The sequence below is a fragment of the Miniopterus natalensis genome, chromosome 1 (assembly GCF_054644295.1).
Source record: "Miniopterus natalensis isolate mMinNat1 chromosome 1, mMinNat1.hap1, whole genome shotgun sequence".
NCBI classification, from domain to species: domain Eukaryota; kingdom Metazoa; phylum Chordata; class Mammalia; order Chiroptera; family Miniopteridae; genus Miniopterus; species Miniopterus natalensis.
The window spans coordinates 75,096,485-75,112,094 of NC_142081.1; the positions used below are offsets into that span (position 1 = coordinate 75,096,485).

At 39.6% G+C, this 15,610-nt stretch overlaps 1 protein-coding gene across 5 annotated transcripts in view; it reads right to left on the reverse strand.

Moving 5' to 3' along the window:
• HEATR5A (HEAT repeat containing 5A) overlaps window positions 1-15,610 on the reverse strand; it is a 98,972-nt gene that overhangs the window by 1,669 nt on the left and 81,693 nt on the right. For 4 of the 5 annotated variants that reach the window (XM_087823334.1, XM_087823349.1, XM_087823342.1 and 1 more), the window contains 7 exons: window positions 14,816-15,064; window positions 13,373-13,500; window positions 11,378-11,525; window positions 9,853-10,125; window positions 8,071-8,295; window positions 3,103-3,257; window positions 151-364 (listed from right to left, as the gene is read on the reverse strand). In XM_087823334.1, coding sequence (XP_087679460.1) covers window positions 151-364; window positions 3,103-3,257; window positions 8,071-8,295; window positions 9,853-10,125; window positions 11,378-11,525; window positions 13,373-13,500; window positions 14,816-15,064 — 1,392 coding nt within the window. The remainder of the gene's footprint in view (window positions 1-150; window positions 365-3,102; window positions 3,258-8,070; window positions 8,296-9,852; window positions 10,126-11,377; window positions 11,526-13,372; window positions 13,501-14,815; window positions 15,065-15,610) is intronic. The other variant, XM_087823329.1, reaches the window with a different exon arrangement.

Here is a 15,610-nt window from a genome sequence, read left to right on the forward strand (position 1 = left end):
GCCTTTCAATGAATATGAAAATATAATATTAGCTGATTTACATTTTAAAAATTTATTCATTTAACAAATATGTGAATGTTTTACACTTTAAATAACATTGAATTTCTGATTTTGGGCAGGTTCTGATATAAGTTTCATGCTGACACTCACGATGCTGTTCTTCAGCAACAGTTACCAGTGCTTCCAAGACCTTTATGCCTTCTTGAAAGATCTGAAGCTCAGTCGTGTCTTCAGGTTTTTTTTGGTCTATTTCCTGTAGTTTTTCGACAATAGAGGAGACTAAAGAGTAAATGTAAGGGTAGGAAACAGCTGGATTTGGATACTGAAAAACGGAAAGTAGGAGCTGATAGGTCTTGATTTGTACCTAATAGAGCAAGAGACAAAAAGAGTATGAACTGTAAATAAATTTACATTAAAATATGTATTTTAAAGTAAATTTTTAAAAGTAAATTTAAAAGTCCCTAAAAACATATTTAAATTTACTTCTATTTGTCTTTAATTGTGGAAGTCCAAGTGATAACAAGGTATCCAAACCTGCAAGCTAACAGCAGTGGCTATGACCCTTTGGCCTGGGAACAGAGGCACATGGGTACACTAGGGTAGGATAACTTGCTTTCCCCGTTGTATGGCTAATTTTTCTTCTTTTCTCTAGTTTCCATTTCCCTCCTCATGTACCCTTCTATAATCTAATACCAAAATTAAAACAAAACACATACACAAATGTGAAAAATATTTTAGAGATTTCAGAAAATGTTTTAGACAAAAGTCACATGTATTTAAAATTCAGATGTCATGGTCTTAAGGAACCATGTCTGGAACATATTAATTATGTGTCATCACATATCAGAGCCATCATTTTGACACTGCTACATAAAGCTCCTGCAAGGCTGTAGGCAACAAATAGAAGAAAAGGAGATGACTATATATCAAATACAGCAGGTTCTCAAATAATGCCATTTGTAGTAATGTTGATGAGATATCTTAGGAACTTAACTCTTGTTTATATCAATTAGCCTATGGTAAAATTAGTTTCTTTTTAAAAATATCTTTATTGATTTCAGAGAGAGGAAAGGAGAGGGAGAGAGAGAGATAGAAACATCAATGATAAGAGAGTCATTGATCGGCTGCAGCCCGCAACCCAGGCATGTGCCCTGACCAGGAATCGAACCCTGATCGCCTGGATCCTAGGTCAACGCTCAACCGCTGAGCCACGCCCGGCCGGGCGAAATTGGTTTCTTTATGCATCGTTTTATTAAAGTCGCAGAACCTATCAACAATGTTAAGTGAGGACTTATTATATAAGTCATCCTTTATTCACTACATCGTGATGGTATTTGAATGATTAATTTTTTCTGAGAGAAAATCTGGTTCCTGTATTTTAGGAGTTGAAATAGTTGTGATCATGTGCTACAAACTCATTTGGTAGCACATAAAGGACTAGGACATTAATTCAGCAAATGAAACTGAGCCCGGCAGGGTGTGACTCAGCGGTTGTGCACCAACCCATGAACCAGGAGATCACAGTTCAATTCCCAGTCAGGGCACATGCCCAGGTTGAGGGTTCGATCTCCAGTTGGGAGCCTGCAGGAGGCAGCTGATCAATGACTCTCTAATTGATGTTTCTCTCTCTCTCTCCCTTCCTCTCTCTGAAATCAATAAAGATATATTTAAAAAAGAAAAAAAAAAGAAAGTGAGACAGGCCAGTAAGCCAGGACAAGTGGAATAGGGAAACTAAGACAGCTGAACAAACTGACAGCAATTTACAGCAGATACAGGTCACCTCCCTAGAAATAACATCTAACCCTTAGTTGTATTTCAGCTCCAGACCCAGAAAAGCAGCAAAACCAGGTAAGTGACACCAGGACCAGCTGTGATGACAGACGACCCCCTGCCCTGACATTGACCAATCAATCAGTGAAGACCACAGCCCTGGAAGAGCACACCTAGAAAGCTGATGAATATTCTGCTAACCCCGCACCCAAACCTCCCCTAAGATTCCCATCTGCAAAAGTGGGAATGAAAGACAAAGGACCCAGTGCTTGATCTCCCTCTGGGAAGTCGTGTTGTCCCCCACCCGCCGTTCCCTTTCCCTTCTTCTTCCTGCACAGGCACACATCTCCTAAACTCTAAGGGCCCCAGGAGACTTGCAGCCAGGGCAGCAAAGGGCAGAGGCAGCTCGTTGCAGGCTAGTCTCCTGAACCTGACCCCAAGGCCTTTTCTCTGACTTCCCAGGGACTGGAGCAGCCCAGCCTAGGCTCTCCTGTTGCTTCTTCCATGCTAGACCCCTTTCTTGTTTTACTGTCCCCACCTTTAAAAAATGTTCCCTTATAGTCATCTGGACTCATGTTGTGAAATTTTTCCTACACGAAGTCAAGAACCCACACACTGCTGGCCCTAGGCAGACCCACCAAAGGCCAGGTCCCCTTTCCAGTAACAAAGGGGACCATAAAGCACTGGGATCAACTTATGTGTATGGTTTTTGGGATGGGTCCCGTTATTTCATGATCATATACTAACGGCACGTGCTGGAGCCCTGGCTGGGTAGCTCAGTTGGTTAGAGCATCGTCCAGATGCACCAAGGTTGCAGGTTCGATCTACGGTCAAGGTACATACAAGAAGCAACCAATGAATGCACAAATAAGTGGAATAACAGACTGATGTTTCTCTCTCACTCCCTTCCTCTCTCTAAAATAAATAATTTTTTTTAAAAAAGGCATGTGCTGGAGCCTTTTAATTTTTTTTTTTTTTTAAAAAGGAAATCCACTATAATAATTTACAATGTATCTTACTAAATGTCCCTGGAAAAATTTTAGAGATATATCAATTTTAAGATGCCCCTATTTCAAATTTAGTTGTTTTTTTTTTTGTTTGTTTTTTTGTTTTAATTTCCTTTATCTTTCTCCAACTATGCTCTATCCTCAGGGTCAAAGAATAAGACCATTATTATTTGGTGTTGTCACCCCAACAATATGTTACCCCAAACCTAAAAACAGAAATTTCAGTCTGATACTTCTTGTTAGAGCCAAAAAAAATCACAAAGAAAAGTTTTGCAAAAGTGAAACATATTCCTATTACAAATATCTCTCTGCTAAAGACACTTACCATAGGATCTTTAATCTCAAGAGTAACCTTAAATTTTTCAATACAGCGATTTTGAAGGCATGGAACGATAGTTACTTCTGGACTGGTAGACAAAATAAATATTGTGATAGCAGTAAGTAGACTGACTTCATCAAGTTCTTGGTGTGTTCCATCTACTAACGAGAAAAATGATCTATGAGAAACAGATCCTAATATCGCGATATTTACTGTCTGTGTGACGCTGTCTCTAGTTTCGTGGTAACAATTTCTTTTGTGTACACAACAGGTATAGACAGTAAACACTGACTGACTTTAAGACTCCTGGCAAATGTTGTAGGCTTAAAAATGTGCATTATAAGTAATTCTAGAGCCAAGAATTACCAAAGTAATTATAACCACTGGTAGAGAAATCAGTAAATACACATACATATTTACTAGGAATATATATTTACTGGTTGTGTGACCTTGTATATCAAACCCTGTCTTCAGCTTTCTTATCTGTAAAATGGGAGTAACAACAGTACTTACATTTATAAGGCTAAATGAGTTAATCCATGTAAAGCATTAGAATAGCATGTTGTACATAATACTCAATGTATGTTAGCCATTATATGACTATCTTTATTGTAGAGCAATGCAGAAATGCTTCGACAATTGGTTTTTCTTTGTTAGGTTTAAAGTATTCTTATTTTGATAATACATGTGTCAAGTGAAAATACCTTAGCACTTTGCTACACATACCATTTCTTAACGTAGAGAAAAAACTTATTGATATCTGAGCTGAGACTTGAGAGACAGTAGCAATAAAAGCAAAATATTATGGATGAGTGATATTTATTTTATAAAAAATAATTTGAATTGTAAGGTAAAATAGGTACATGGTCAACATTTAAAATTATGACAGCATTATTATAAGCACTTCATATATATTAAATATTTAATCCTCACATCGGCACCATGAAGTAGGTACTCTTCTTTCTTCTATTTTATGGATGAGAGACAGGAACAGAAGTTTAGTCATTTGCCCAAGTTAAATAATCAGTAAGGCAGACAGTTTGATTCCAGAGAGCAAACTGTTAATCATGATGCTATATTGCTTCCCATAGAGTCAACTTATTTTCAGTCATTTATAATAACTTGAAACTACAGCATAGTCAGCCAGTCTGTTTAGTAAAAATGTCTTTTTATTTTCAGTAAGATAAAATTGTCCTGGGTTCCATTTCTACTAAAATTCCCTTATTCCCCAAACCCTGCCCAAATTCCCTTACAGTCAGGCCTCATTTAAGGACAGGGATATGTTCTCAAAGATGCACTAGATTTCATTGCTGTGCAAACATCATAGAGTGCACTTAACACCAACCGAGAGGGGAGAGCCCACTACACACCTAGGCTACGTGGTACAGCCTGTTGCTCCTAGGCTACGGACCTGTACAGCATGTCGGGGTGCTGGATACTGTAAGCAACTTAACACAATGGTGTTTGTGTATGGAAATCTAGAAAAGGTACAGAAAAAATTCTGCATAAAAGATAAAAGTGTGTGTGTGCGCGTGGGGGTAAGGAGGAGGGCGGTTGAGGAAGGCACCTTCAGAAGGAGAGTGGAGGGAGGGAGGGAAGGGAGAGCAGCAATCAAAGAGACCCAGAGAGATCAACAGAGATAGAGAGAAAACTTGAGAGGAGACACAATAAAAGGGAGAGAGGAATGGGGCTGGGAGGGAAGATAAAGGGAAGTGAGTTTGTAAGAGGAATAGGAATGGGAGGAAAAAGAGACAAAGAGATGGAAAGAAGGGAAGCGAGCCTGTGAGTGCGGGGCAGGCAGGGTGGGCGTGGGCTGCCCCTTTCCCCAGCCTGCTCCTCTTGATTCCTGGCCAACTTCTGGCTCCAGCCTCTGGTGGACGGCATGCTGAGCTCATGTATTTAATGAAACCACACAGAGCTAGTAGTAAATTCAGCATCATAGTCTGGCCCAGCCTTTTAACGTCGCAAACAAAAGTTTTTGCTTGTCATCAATTATAACCTTATGGGACCGCCATTGTACATGCCAACGACGGAAATGTGGAATGCAGTGTGTGACTGCATTGCCGTTCTCGTTTTAAAATTATTTTTCAATTACACCCATTCTCTTTTATTTAGGATAGATGCAAGATTCCCTTAGCATTAGCCCCAAGTGGTAAGGAAGTGGGGCCTCCTGCTAACAGCCAGAAACTGCAGGCCTTGCCAACAGCTCTGAGTGAGTCATCCTGGCAATGGACGCTCTAGTTGCAGTCCTGGCCAATATCTGAACAGCAACCTCACGAGAGACCCTGAGTCAGGAATACCCAGCTATGCTGCTCTGAATTCCTGACCCATAACTATCAGATAATAAATGTTTGTTTTAAGCCGATAAGTTCTGGGGAAATTTGTTACGTAGCAAATGGTTTTCCTGTCCTGATCAGCTGCTGCTTCAGTTCTCTCTCTAGCTAGCCTAAGTCCTCAAGGTCCTAACCTCACTCCCTGATACACAACAAAACACATCTTCGTGTGTGTGATGAAGGAGATGTGCTCATAACCCCTCTCAACATACAAATTTAGGTCTAGTACTTCGGTCTTTTTCTTTACCTTTGCTCTCATTGGCAGAGGCTAATCCTTTAAAATTCACAGTGAGCGTTATTTTTTCCTGCCTAGAACGGGGCACTGCTGCCCTCCCTAAAACTTCCAACTCCAACCTCATCGCTACCTTCCCTTTGTCCATAAGCATGAACTCATACTAGTCTCATCTTAAAGAAAAAGATTTCCTGACCCTACCCCTTCCTTCAGCCTTTTCTTCTTCCCGTCAAGAGGGGCCTATACTTGGATCCATCGCCTTCCTTACCTCTTATTTGTACCTCAACACTGCACTTCACACTGCTGACCACTTTCACCATTAAAATTCATTTTCTTTGGCTTCTGTGACTGCGTTCTCTCCTGAATCTCCTCCCATCTTGCTGTGTGAACTCAAGTTGGGTGACTTTAACCATCCTATAGGTGGCACTGACAACTGCCTAAAACATGTAGTCTAAAATCCCCTCTAGTCCAGACGACTTTCTTAACTCCAGACCTCTATGCACTCTGTTCCAACTGACTATCCTACAGGCAATTCAAACTTCTCTTCGCTATATTCCCCTAAAAGTGCTCACCTTCGTATTTCTGTTAACGGAAATGTGAGTGCTCCACTCTACCCTTTCAACTCCTAAATCAAACTATTAGTAAGTTCTGTTAGTGGATGCTTAATATTTTAGTTTTCATTCCTCTTTATCCTTACTGCTATTATCTTATCTCCAACAATCTAGCTTTCCATTCTATGCAGCTGCCCAAGTGACTCTTAAGAAATGCAAATCACCATACTTCCCTTACAACCCCTCAGTAATTCCACATGCATTTTAAAAGCAGTCCATACGGATCATGCTAAAGCCTCCATAATCTGGCCCTAAATACCATCCAACTCATCTCTTTTTCTATTAATCATCATTCACCACCCTCTGACTTTCCCTCCACAAACCCACACTCTCTCATTTCTCTATCTGCTGTCCCCAAATGTACCTTACATTAGGTCTCCAGGTGTTTGATAAAAATTTTGTGCCTCGAATCCCTATCTACGATGCCCAAGTGGAGAATGCTCTCTAATCCTTTACGAAACTCTTCAGAGAAGCCTGTTGTGACAGATACAGAGGTGTATCCCTTTGCTGGGGAAGGTGCTGCCCAGCTGTGGGGAGTGTGGTCAGCTGTCAGCTCCTTCAGGGTTGGCCTTAGCCACAGAGTTGCCTGGGCGGAGCTCACATCCTTCCTGGGGCAGCTCACACCTGAGGATAAAGGCCAGGCCATTTCTGTCCTACGTGAGACACTGAGCAATCTCTGCAGCGCTCAGGTTCACTGGGTTTTTTGGGGCCTGTACTGTAATGTGACTTCTTTTGCCCAAATTGCTTTCCCCTATTCCCTTCACATATTTGGTTCCTTAATAAAGCTCCTTCTCCCCAAACTGCATCTTAGCTTGAGCTTCCAGAGAACCCTACCTCTGACACTGCCTGATTTACTAAGAGTTGATTACTCTCATTTTTTGCCAGTTAGTCTTTCTTAATTGTACTCGATTCCAGTGATAATTAAGACATTACTGTTGCCTTCAAGGAGAACCTTATGTTATTAATCATACCCTACAGCCATTTATAGGTACTAGATTCCCAACTCGATATAAAGTAGGTGGTCAATAAAAGCTGAATTCAACTGAGACCTTTTTACCATATGAAATAGAATACAGTGAACTGTGACATTTATCCCCATTAGAACAAGAAAAGTGGGGATAATCTGTAATTTGTCTAAAGACTTTTTACAATCACTATAACGTATGTTGTAAATGAACATAATAACAGTAAACAAAGGAACATAATAACAAGAGTAAACAAATTTTAATGGACACTGAACATAATACTAGCTATCATTTATTGATATATGCCAGGTAATAAGCGAGATGCTTCTCATATATTATGTTACCGCTCTAACATTTCCTGCAACTTAATATCCTTATTTCGTTAATGAGAAAACTAAGGCTCAGAGAAGTTGGGTAACTTGGCTAGTTGGTTAGCTAGTAAGTGCTAAAGTGAGTATATGAACTAGGTTGTTCTTCTTTTATATTTATAATGCATAGCTTATGCACTTTTCAGTATACTATGCATTTAAAAACTCTGTCAGCTAGTAACATATCATACTGTGTTTTTAAATTAACATATATTACATTTGAAGGTCTCTCACTGTCAACTGACTATACAGGCTGTAATCACTGACTTGTATTAAAGGTTAAAGATACTAAAATGAGAACACAGATGTTTCTATCCACTTACATTCTCTAACCATGCTATGTAGTAAATATGGTCTCTTTCAGATGAGACTACCAAACATGATCAAGTCAATAGCTTCTCAAACAACTGTCCCTCTTGCTTCTTAAAACAAACTGAACAACTGCATCCAAAGAGCTTTAATTACCTGGATCCCAACAGTCAAGAATTGTTGTTAAAGCACTGCGGAGAAGGTCAGTCCAAGCAGTCTGGCTCTTTTCTGCTCTGGCCATGGGAGAAGAAAGTATTCCTTTCAGAGCCTGCAGGGAAGCTGCAACTGTTGAAGATAACTGGCCCCCAGGCAACTTCACAGCGGTTTCTCTGAGGACCCCAATTGTGAGGTACAATATAGTAGGGAGAACTGAGATGCTTCCTGTAAGATACATTTCAAAAAACACTCTGTATTTCAGTCTATGTATATAGTTCCTAAAAAGAAATCATCAATGAATAAGACAATGTCAGAGTTCTTGCTTTTAAGATAATTTTTCATAGAGGACTATAACTGTTAAGATAATTTAGGTAACCTTTAGATTTTAAAGACTGGATTATATTTTGGTTATAACTGAAAATGTTATTTAAATTGTGTCACAGTATCACTTTCTTTTGCTGTCTTATTTTGTTTTACTTGGTAGTTGGGAACTGTTGAATTTATTTTTGTCTTTTAAGAACATAAAATTTACCACTTTAACCATTTTAAAGTATACAATTTAGTGGCATTAAGTACATTCACAATGGTGTACAACCACTGGCATGTCCATTTGAATTCCTTTTATATTAAATTCTTCAAGGAATTTGTAGCAACCCACTCAGTACAAAATATTATAGTTTTAATAGCTACTAATGGGTTGAAAAGTCAGTTATGTTTAAAATGAAAGAGATTAAAGCTAAAATGGTCAATTTAATTTTTCCAGAGGCTACTCAATAAAACTTGTACAGTGTATTTTTACCCCTAATCCTCTGCTAGTTACTTTTTCTGCAACTCTTGGTGTAAGGAAGTATGTGAGAACAAGAAATATAGGTTTTAATTCAAATTGAAGTTTAAAGTCATGTTAAAAATAAGATAGCACATAAATTGGTCAAGACACACTTAAGCAGAAATATGCTTACCAACTGAAAAGTATTAAGTACTGAGTACCTATTATGTGCTAGATTTCCCAGAGGGTAAAAAATTTCACTGGAAATAAGACGTCTGTCTGTCTGTCTCTCCCTACACACACACCCCCACACACATTTATCTTCTTTATGTGTAATAATCGATTACATATAATGCCTCTATGTGACACATAAAAACTATCTATCTACATATAGAAGCAACACACACGCATAGGGAAGCCTCACGGATGAGGTAGGCCTGGAACTGAACTTCAAAGGAATGCGGAATTTTCATTAGAAGAGAAGGGGACGGGGTCATGTAACAGCATAAACCACAGATCAAGTAACACATGGACAAGAGCACAGAACAAGGGTGAGCATGGAGCCTGTGCGTTTGAAAGTCACACAGAAGGAATGGAGAGGAGGCAGTGGCTCAGCAGAGCCCCACGGAGCCTTAAGATGCCACACGAACAGACGGGGCTTCCACAGAGCCGAGTGTGGCCATCACCTGCCGTCACTGAGGCGGGAGAAGTCCATCAGATGCTGTGCACCAGGAAAATGCCCAAAAGTGAAGAACTGCCACTGACCCACCGGCTTAAAACCCTGTCCACCAGGAAAAAGCCCGTCGGCAGTACATGCTGGCTCTGTATTTACTTTCACCCTTTAGTAAAACAAAGTCCTGGGATGCAAGGTTAACCCGAGAGGATTAGTAACACTACCCAAACCTCCGGGTCAGATTTGGTTTAACGAGAAAAGGATTGGCGGCCATTATCTCCTTCATCTATCACAGCCGCTGCTCCGCTTCCAGGCCCCGCAAGGCCGCCCCGGCGCCGCGTACCTTCCGGAGAGCACACGGCGGGCAGCTCGGCGAGGATGCCCAGCGCGGCGGACACCAACCTGCTCCCGTCTTCTGACAGCATCTGCGGCTTGGCAGCTTTTACTCCCGGGCTACCTGTCAATTTAGGATTTAGTTCTGGCAGCTGTCTAACTAGAATGCATACACACAATTCCAGTGTCGCAAAAACCAAAGATTTCCCGGGCACAAGTCCTCCTGTGTCCTTTCCCTCTCCAAATTCTGGCAGGGTTTCCTTTTCAGCAGCCCCATCATCAACTAAAAGACAGAAAAAACAGTGTTGAATAAAAACATTTGTATTTGCTTGGCTCTTGGTACATGGCAATTTACTTCATTTCAGTTGCAGGCAACACATTTAAATGACTAAAGTCTTGGGTGTTAAAGATTGAAAGAGAAAGCAGTCAGGAAGGTAAAAGTAGTTGTCTTTATTATGACTTCTTATTGCAATGAATCAAAAGAAATCCTTGGTAACCCTCTCGGCCTTAAAATATTTTCTGGTTGGCCCTGGCAGGGTAGCTCAGTTGGTTAGAGTGTCTTCCTCATATGCCAAGGTTGTGGGTTCCATCCCCAGTTAGGGCACATACAAGAATCAACCAATGAATGCATAAATAAGTGGAACAGCAAATCAATGTTTCTCTTAAAAAAAAGATTCTGGTTAACTTCTTGCCCTTAAGAATGTGAACCTGGCCCTGGCCAGTGTGGCTCAGTTGGTTGGAGTGTCCTCCATATGCCAAGAGGTGGGTTCGATTCCTGGTCAGGGCACACACCTAGGCTGTGGGTTCAATCCCTGGTCAGGGAGCGTGCAGGAGGCAACCGATGGATGCTTCTCTTTTACACTGATGTTTCTCTCTCTCCCCCTTCCTCTAAAATAATAAATAAACAAATAAATAAATAAAAATTAAAAAGAGAATGTGACCCTGATGGCTAGAGCTCCAGCACTGACCTTGAGACCTTAAAGACAGAAAGATGGGAACCAAGGTCACTGATGTCTTTACGAAGCTGCCATACCAGCCCCGGACTGCTTGCCTCTGGACTTTTTTAAAGATAAGAGAATATGTCCTTGAGTTTTAAGTCCACTGTTATATTGGTTTTTCTGTTATGTGTAGTCAACTGTAACCTTGAATGATTAACTCACCAATACCGAATTAGGCTTGTTATAAATAAGCCATTTAATCACTTTGCAAAACCTAAGCCATTAAAAAATTGTTAGTTGTTCTTTCTAGGTACATCAGTAAACTCTTACAGCTGGTGTAAGTACTCAGTCAGAATAAGGGATTTTTTTCACTTTCAGGGTTTTGTTAAAATTCTCATTTTCTCAAAGAATAGTACTTTAGCTAATGGCAATATCCAAACTAGCACATAAAAGTGAATGGGAGAACTTACAGCCATACCTAGAGATGTTTCATTTGTGCTACACATAATAGTTATCAGAATGACATAGACACATAAGCAAAACTTTAAAAAATAATGATGCTATGTGAATAATGTGGCGTTGTGGGTTAACATTCACCTTCTGCACTTCGTCTTTTCTCCTTCACATGTTCTTGAGCTGCACAGATAATCTGTCTTACCACTTCAAGTGAAGCCAACTGAATGGAAGGTGATTCTCGCGTCAAAATTACTCGATGTAGTACATTCAACAACTCGATACCCAAGTCCTATCATAGAAAACATTTAGGGGAGATTGTATTGGAAATACTTTCTTAAAAAAAGGTACCAACGCTAAATTCTATGACAACATCCAGAAAAAGAGACTATAACAAATTGTTCACAAAAAAATAAAGGTTTTACAATAAAGTTATGTGACACCTGCTCTACTTTAAACCAACTCCAAATTGGCTTTTGTCCAATCTTGTCGTACATGGCACTGTGACAAAAGGTCATTCTCACACAGGTCCTAAACTGGAAAAACAGAAAAGGCAACTTCCAAAACAAGATGAGAAATTTGTCTAAAAAAATACAAGGACTGTCATGTAGATTCCCAGATTTTTTTATATATATATATATATAATATATATATGTATATATATATATTATATATATATTTTTAGTAAAACAAAAGACGGGAGGCCTTGGTCAGAGTGGTTAGAGTGTTGGCCTACGCACCAAAGGGTCTCAGGTTCGATTCCCAGTCAAGAGCATGTACCTGGGTTGTAGGCTTGATCCTGGGTGCAGGAGGCAACCTCGGTAAGTCTACCTCACATTGATGTTTCTCGCTCTCTCTCCCTCTCCCCCACCTTCCACTCTCTCTAAAAATCAATGGAGCCCTAGCTGGTTTGGCTTAGTGGTTAGAACGTCAGCTCGCAGACTGAAGGGTCCTGGGTTCGATTCCAGCCAAGGGGATATATCTCAGTTGCAGGCTCAATCCCTGGCCTTGGTCAGCGCTTGAGCAGAAGGCAACCAATTGATGTGTCTCTCTCACATCGATGTTTCTAGCTCTCTCTCCCCCTCCCTTCCACTTTCTGAAAAGCAATGGAAAAAATACCCTCCACTGAGGATTAACAGCAACGACAACAACAAAAGTGGCTAAGTTAATAAGCACAGAATGGATATCTCTCTAAAGAATAAAACAGACTGGACCAGTAATATTTCATTCCCCCTCCTCCGCTCCTTTTCTACTGGTTACTCTAGTGGCTATTTCATCTTTGAAAATAACAGTAAATCTATCATTATAATACTTGTTTTAACATACAGAGTAAGTGAGCACAAAAGTTTAAAATTTATTCAAGTACAATCCAAGTCAGGTAGGAACCTGATTAATACTTTAAACTTAATAAATGATAGTGTGAATAAGGTAAATAATAGTCCATATATAGAGAGGAAATCACACCATCCATGTTTCTTAACATCCAAGAGTCAATGATAAAAAATTTATCTACTGGTAGTACAGGATGCTGAGGGTGCTGCCCAATGCACAGCTGCTGCTGGGAAAGCAGTTAAAGCAAGTGCCATACTTTGCACAGTGGCCACAGCTGAGTCAGACATTAGCATCCGACTCCACCTATAGGCTAGTCAGCAGTCTCTTAAACAGACCTGGAGGAGGCCTCAGACAACAGGAACACTTTGTAACAGACAGTAGCTACATGAACAAGTAGATTCTCTCTTAAGGAAATGGGATATAAAATACAGATGTATATAAGGAGCACTGAAGCCAGAAGAGACAAAGGAGGACCACCACCTGTAGCTAGTGGCTACTAGACTGGACAATGCAAATTAGAGCTTTCCCATCATCGTAGAAAGTCCGGCTGAAGAGCCGCCATACAGAGTGGCTGGCGGGTGGCAGCGGAAAGAAGCGCAGTAGAGGCAGAGACAGGAGCGGCAGGCAGAGGCACGGTCGCGCCCAGGTCGGCACAGCTGGTGGCGTCCAGTTCTGAGGCCCAGCTGTGCAGCTGTTTAGTTTTCTTTTTACTTCTGTGTTCATCCTCTGTTTGCTGTAGTAACCTGAACACGTTCCTGTTCCCGTTCCTTGAAATATACAGAAGCCTAACAAAAAACAATGAATCACCTGATCACTGCCAATTTTAGATCTGGGCCAAGGAACATCTAGAAGGGCCTGTAACGCATGTAAACAAGCAGTGATGCTTTCCATGGTTGCATCTGAGCGCAAGGAACATAGAAATTCCACACTGATTCCTGTAGAAAGCAGAAACAGGGAGGCTTCTTAGAGATTCTTCGTTTAAAAAGTTAAATAATTATTTTTTCATTTTGGTAAGATGTATAAATAAGCTTAGCAAAAAAGTAATGCAAACAAGCTACAATAAACTTAGGATTCTAAACAGTTAAGTGATAGGGCAATCTTTTAATAGTTTGTTTTTATCCGCATGTACACACAAATAATCTTAATTAGGCTTGTTGCTATGAAATAGTTAAATGATATAAAAATTACAATCAATTGTCCCAGAGAATGTAACATGTAGATTTTCATAACTCTATTTTGACTAAAATTTATTGAGTGATTACCATGTATCAGGCACTGCGCTTTACACATACATTTCCATTTCATCCTTACAATACCTGAGGAAGTAGGTACAATTATTACCACTCTTTCTGAGAGAAGAAAATGAACACATAGGGTTTAAGTAATTTAATCTGCACAAGGTCAGTTACAAGAGTTTGAACTGAGGTAGTCGAACTGCACAGCTTATGCTTGTAATAACTCTGCTACCCTTCATTCTATAAAAGTCTCTTTTTAAAAACCTCTCATCTCAAGGCAAACGGAAATAAAAGTTTAATATACCCAATGATATAGGAAATCTGGTCATGTCTGGCCTGGGACGGAGTAATAGAAACTCTATGAACCAAAAAGCTTACTTAATTTAATCATTTACCTTTAAACCCTTCACATTTCATTTAATCAAAAACTTCTTTATAGGTAATGAATGAAGTATGTAAAATACAAAAAACATTTATTCCATTTATTCTAGAAACTCACTGTACCTTCAAGATACCTTACTTTATAAAGTTCCAGGAACGCAAAAAATAGGTTAAACTTCATAAATGTAAAAATCTCATTTATCTTTGATGTTAAATATTTGTTTGCAGTTCTGTACCTTTGAATACACTTTTCTTAAACCTTGCAATTCTTGAGAATGGGGAAAGCGGGGAACGACCCCTCAGTACACTGATATTTTTAATATATATACTATTGAGAAATTCAGAACAATTGTAGATACCACATGGATCTTTTAAAAATTCTGTGGCAAGAACTAGGCCTTTCTTTCAATTTCTATAATTCAATTTGATGGTAAAGTCAACTTGTATTGGGATTCTAGACTTAACATAATTAAATTTACCATTTTATACAATGTATACTAGTTTAGTCAGTTATATCAAGGCTATCACTAACACCTAATACAGAACAAGGTAACAGTCACCAAGAGCTGACAGGCAGCGAGGCACAATTCAAGAAAAACTGCAGGGTTGGAAGCTTGGAAGCTCTTTTACTAACCTAAAATAAGATGGAATCTATCAGAGTAGACATCCTCAGGGGACTTGACTGTAGCCCCAGATGATGAACCCTGACACATGGAAGTTGGTGTTACCGGCCTTGAGAGATTAGATGCCCCTTCATCTGGGTCGGCGGCAGTGAAGCCTGTACTTGTGAGCCACAATGCTGCAGCATGCAGGATAAGTGCCCACGAGTTGTTATAATGCAATTTTGCATTTTCACTAGTCTCTGCTGTATAGAAAGCACCACCTACAAAAAAAGGGGGAAGCAAACAGTTTCAGGAGGCATGAAAGGGATTAACTCACACTACATTTTCTGTTTTCTCTGTTACTAGATTGAGACCATTCCCATCAACTCAAAACCCCCTTTAAGACCCTTTCTAATCAGTCCCCAACATCCCAAGGCAACTATTTTCTGACTTTTACCAACAGATTAGTTTGGCCTGTTCTTGGACTTCATATAAATGGAAAAATATACAGTATGCACTTGTTTGTGATATATTTTTGCTTAATAATGTTTTTGGAGATTCATTCATGCTGCTATGTTATCCATGTTTTTATTTCTATTGGGACTACAATTGTTGGGTCATAGGGCTGAAGTCCCTTTACAACTTAATTGGAAATGTCCAGGCTAATTCTTAAATTTTTATTTTTAACCATAAAATATTTTAAAACAAACATGTGATGTGTGTATGTGTGTTTAAACAAATACTGATACCCATTTACCTACCTCCAAGATTAATGTAAAATTTTGACTTTCTTAAACTTCTTACTTTTTTTATATATTAAAAATACC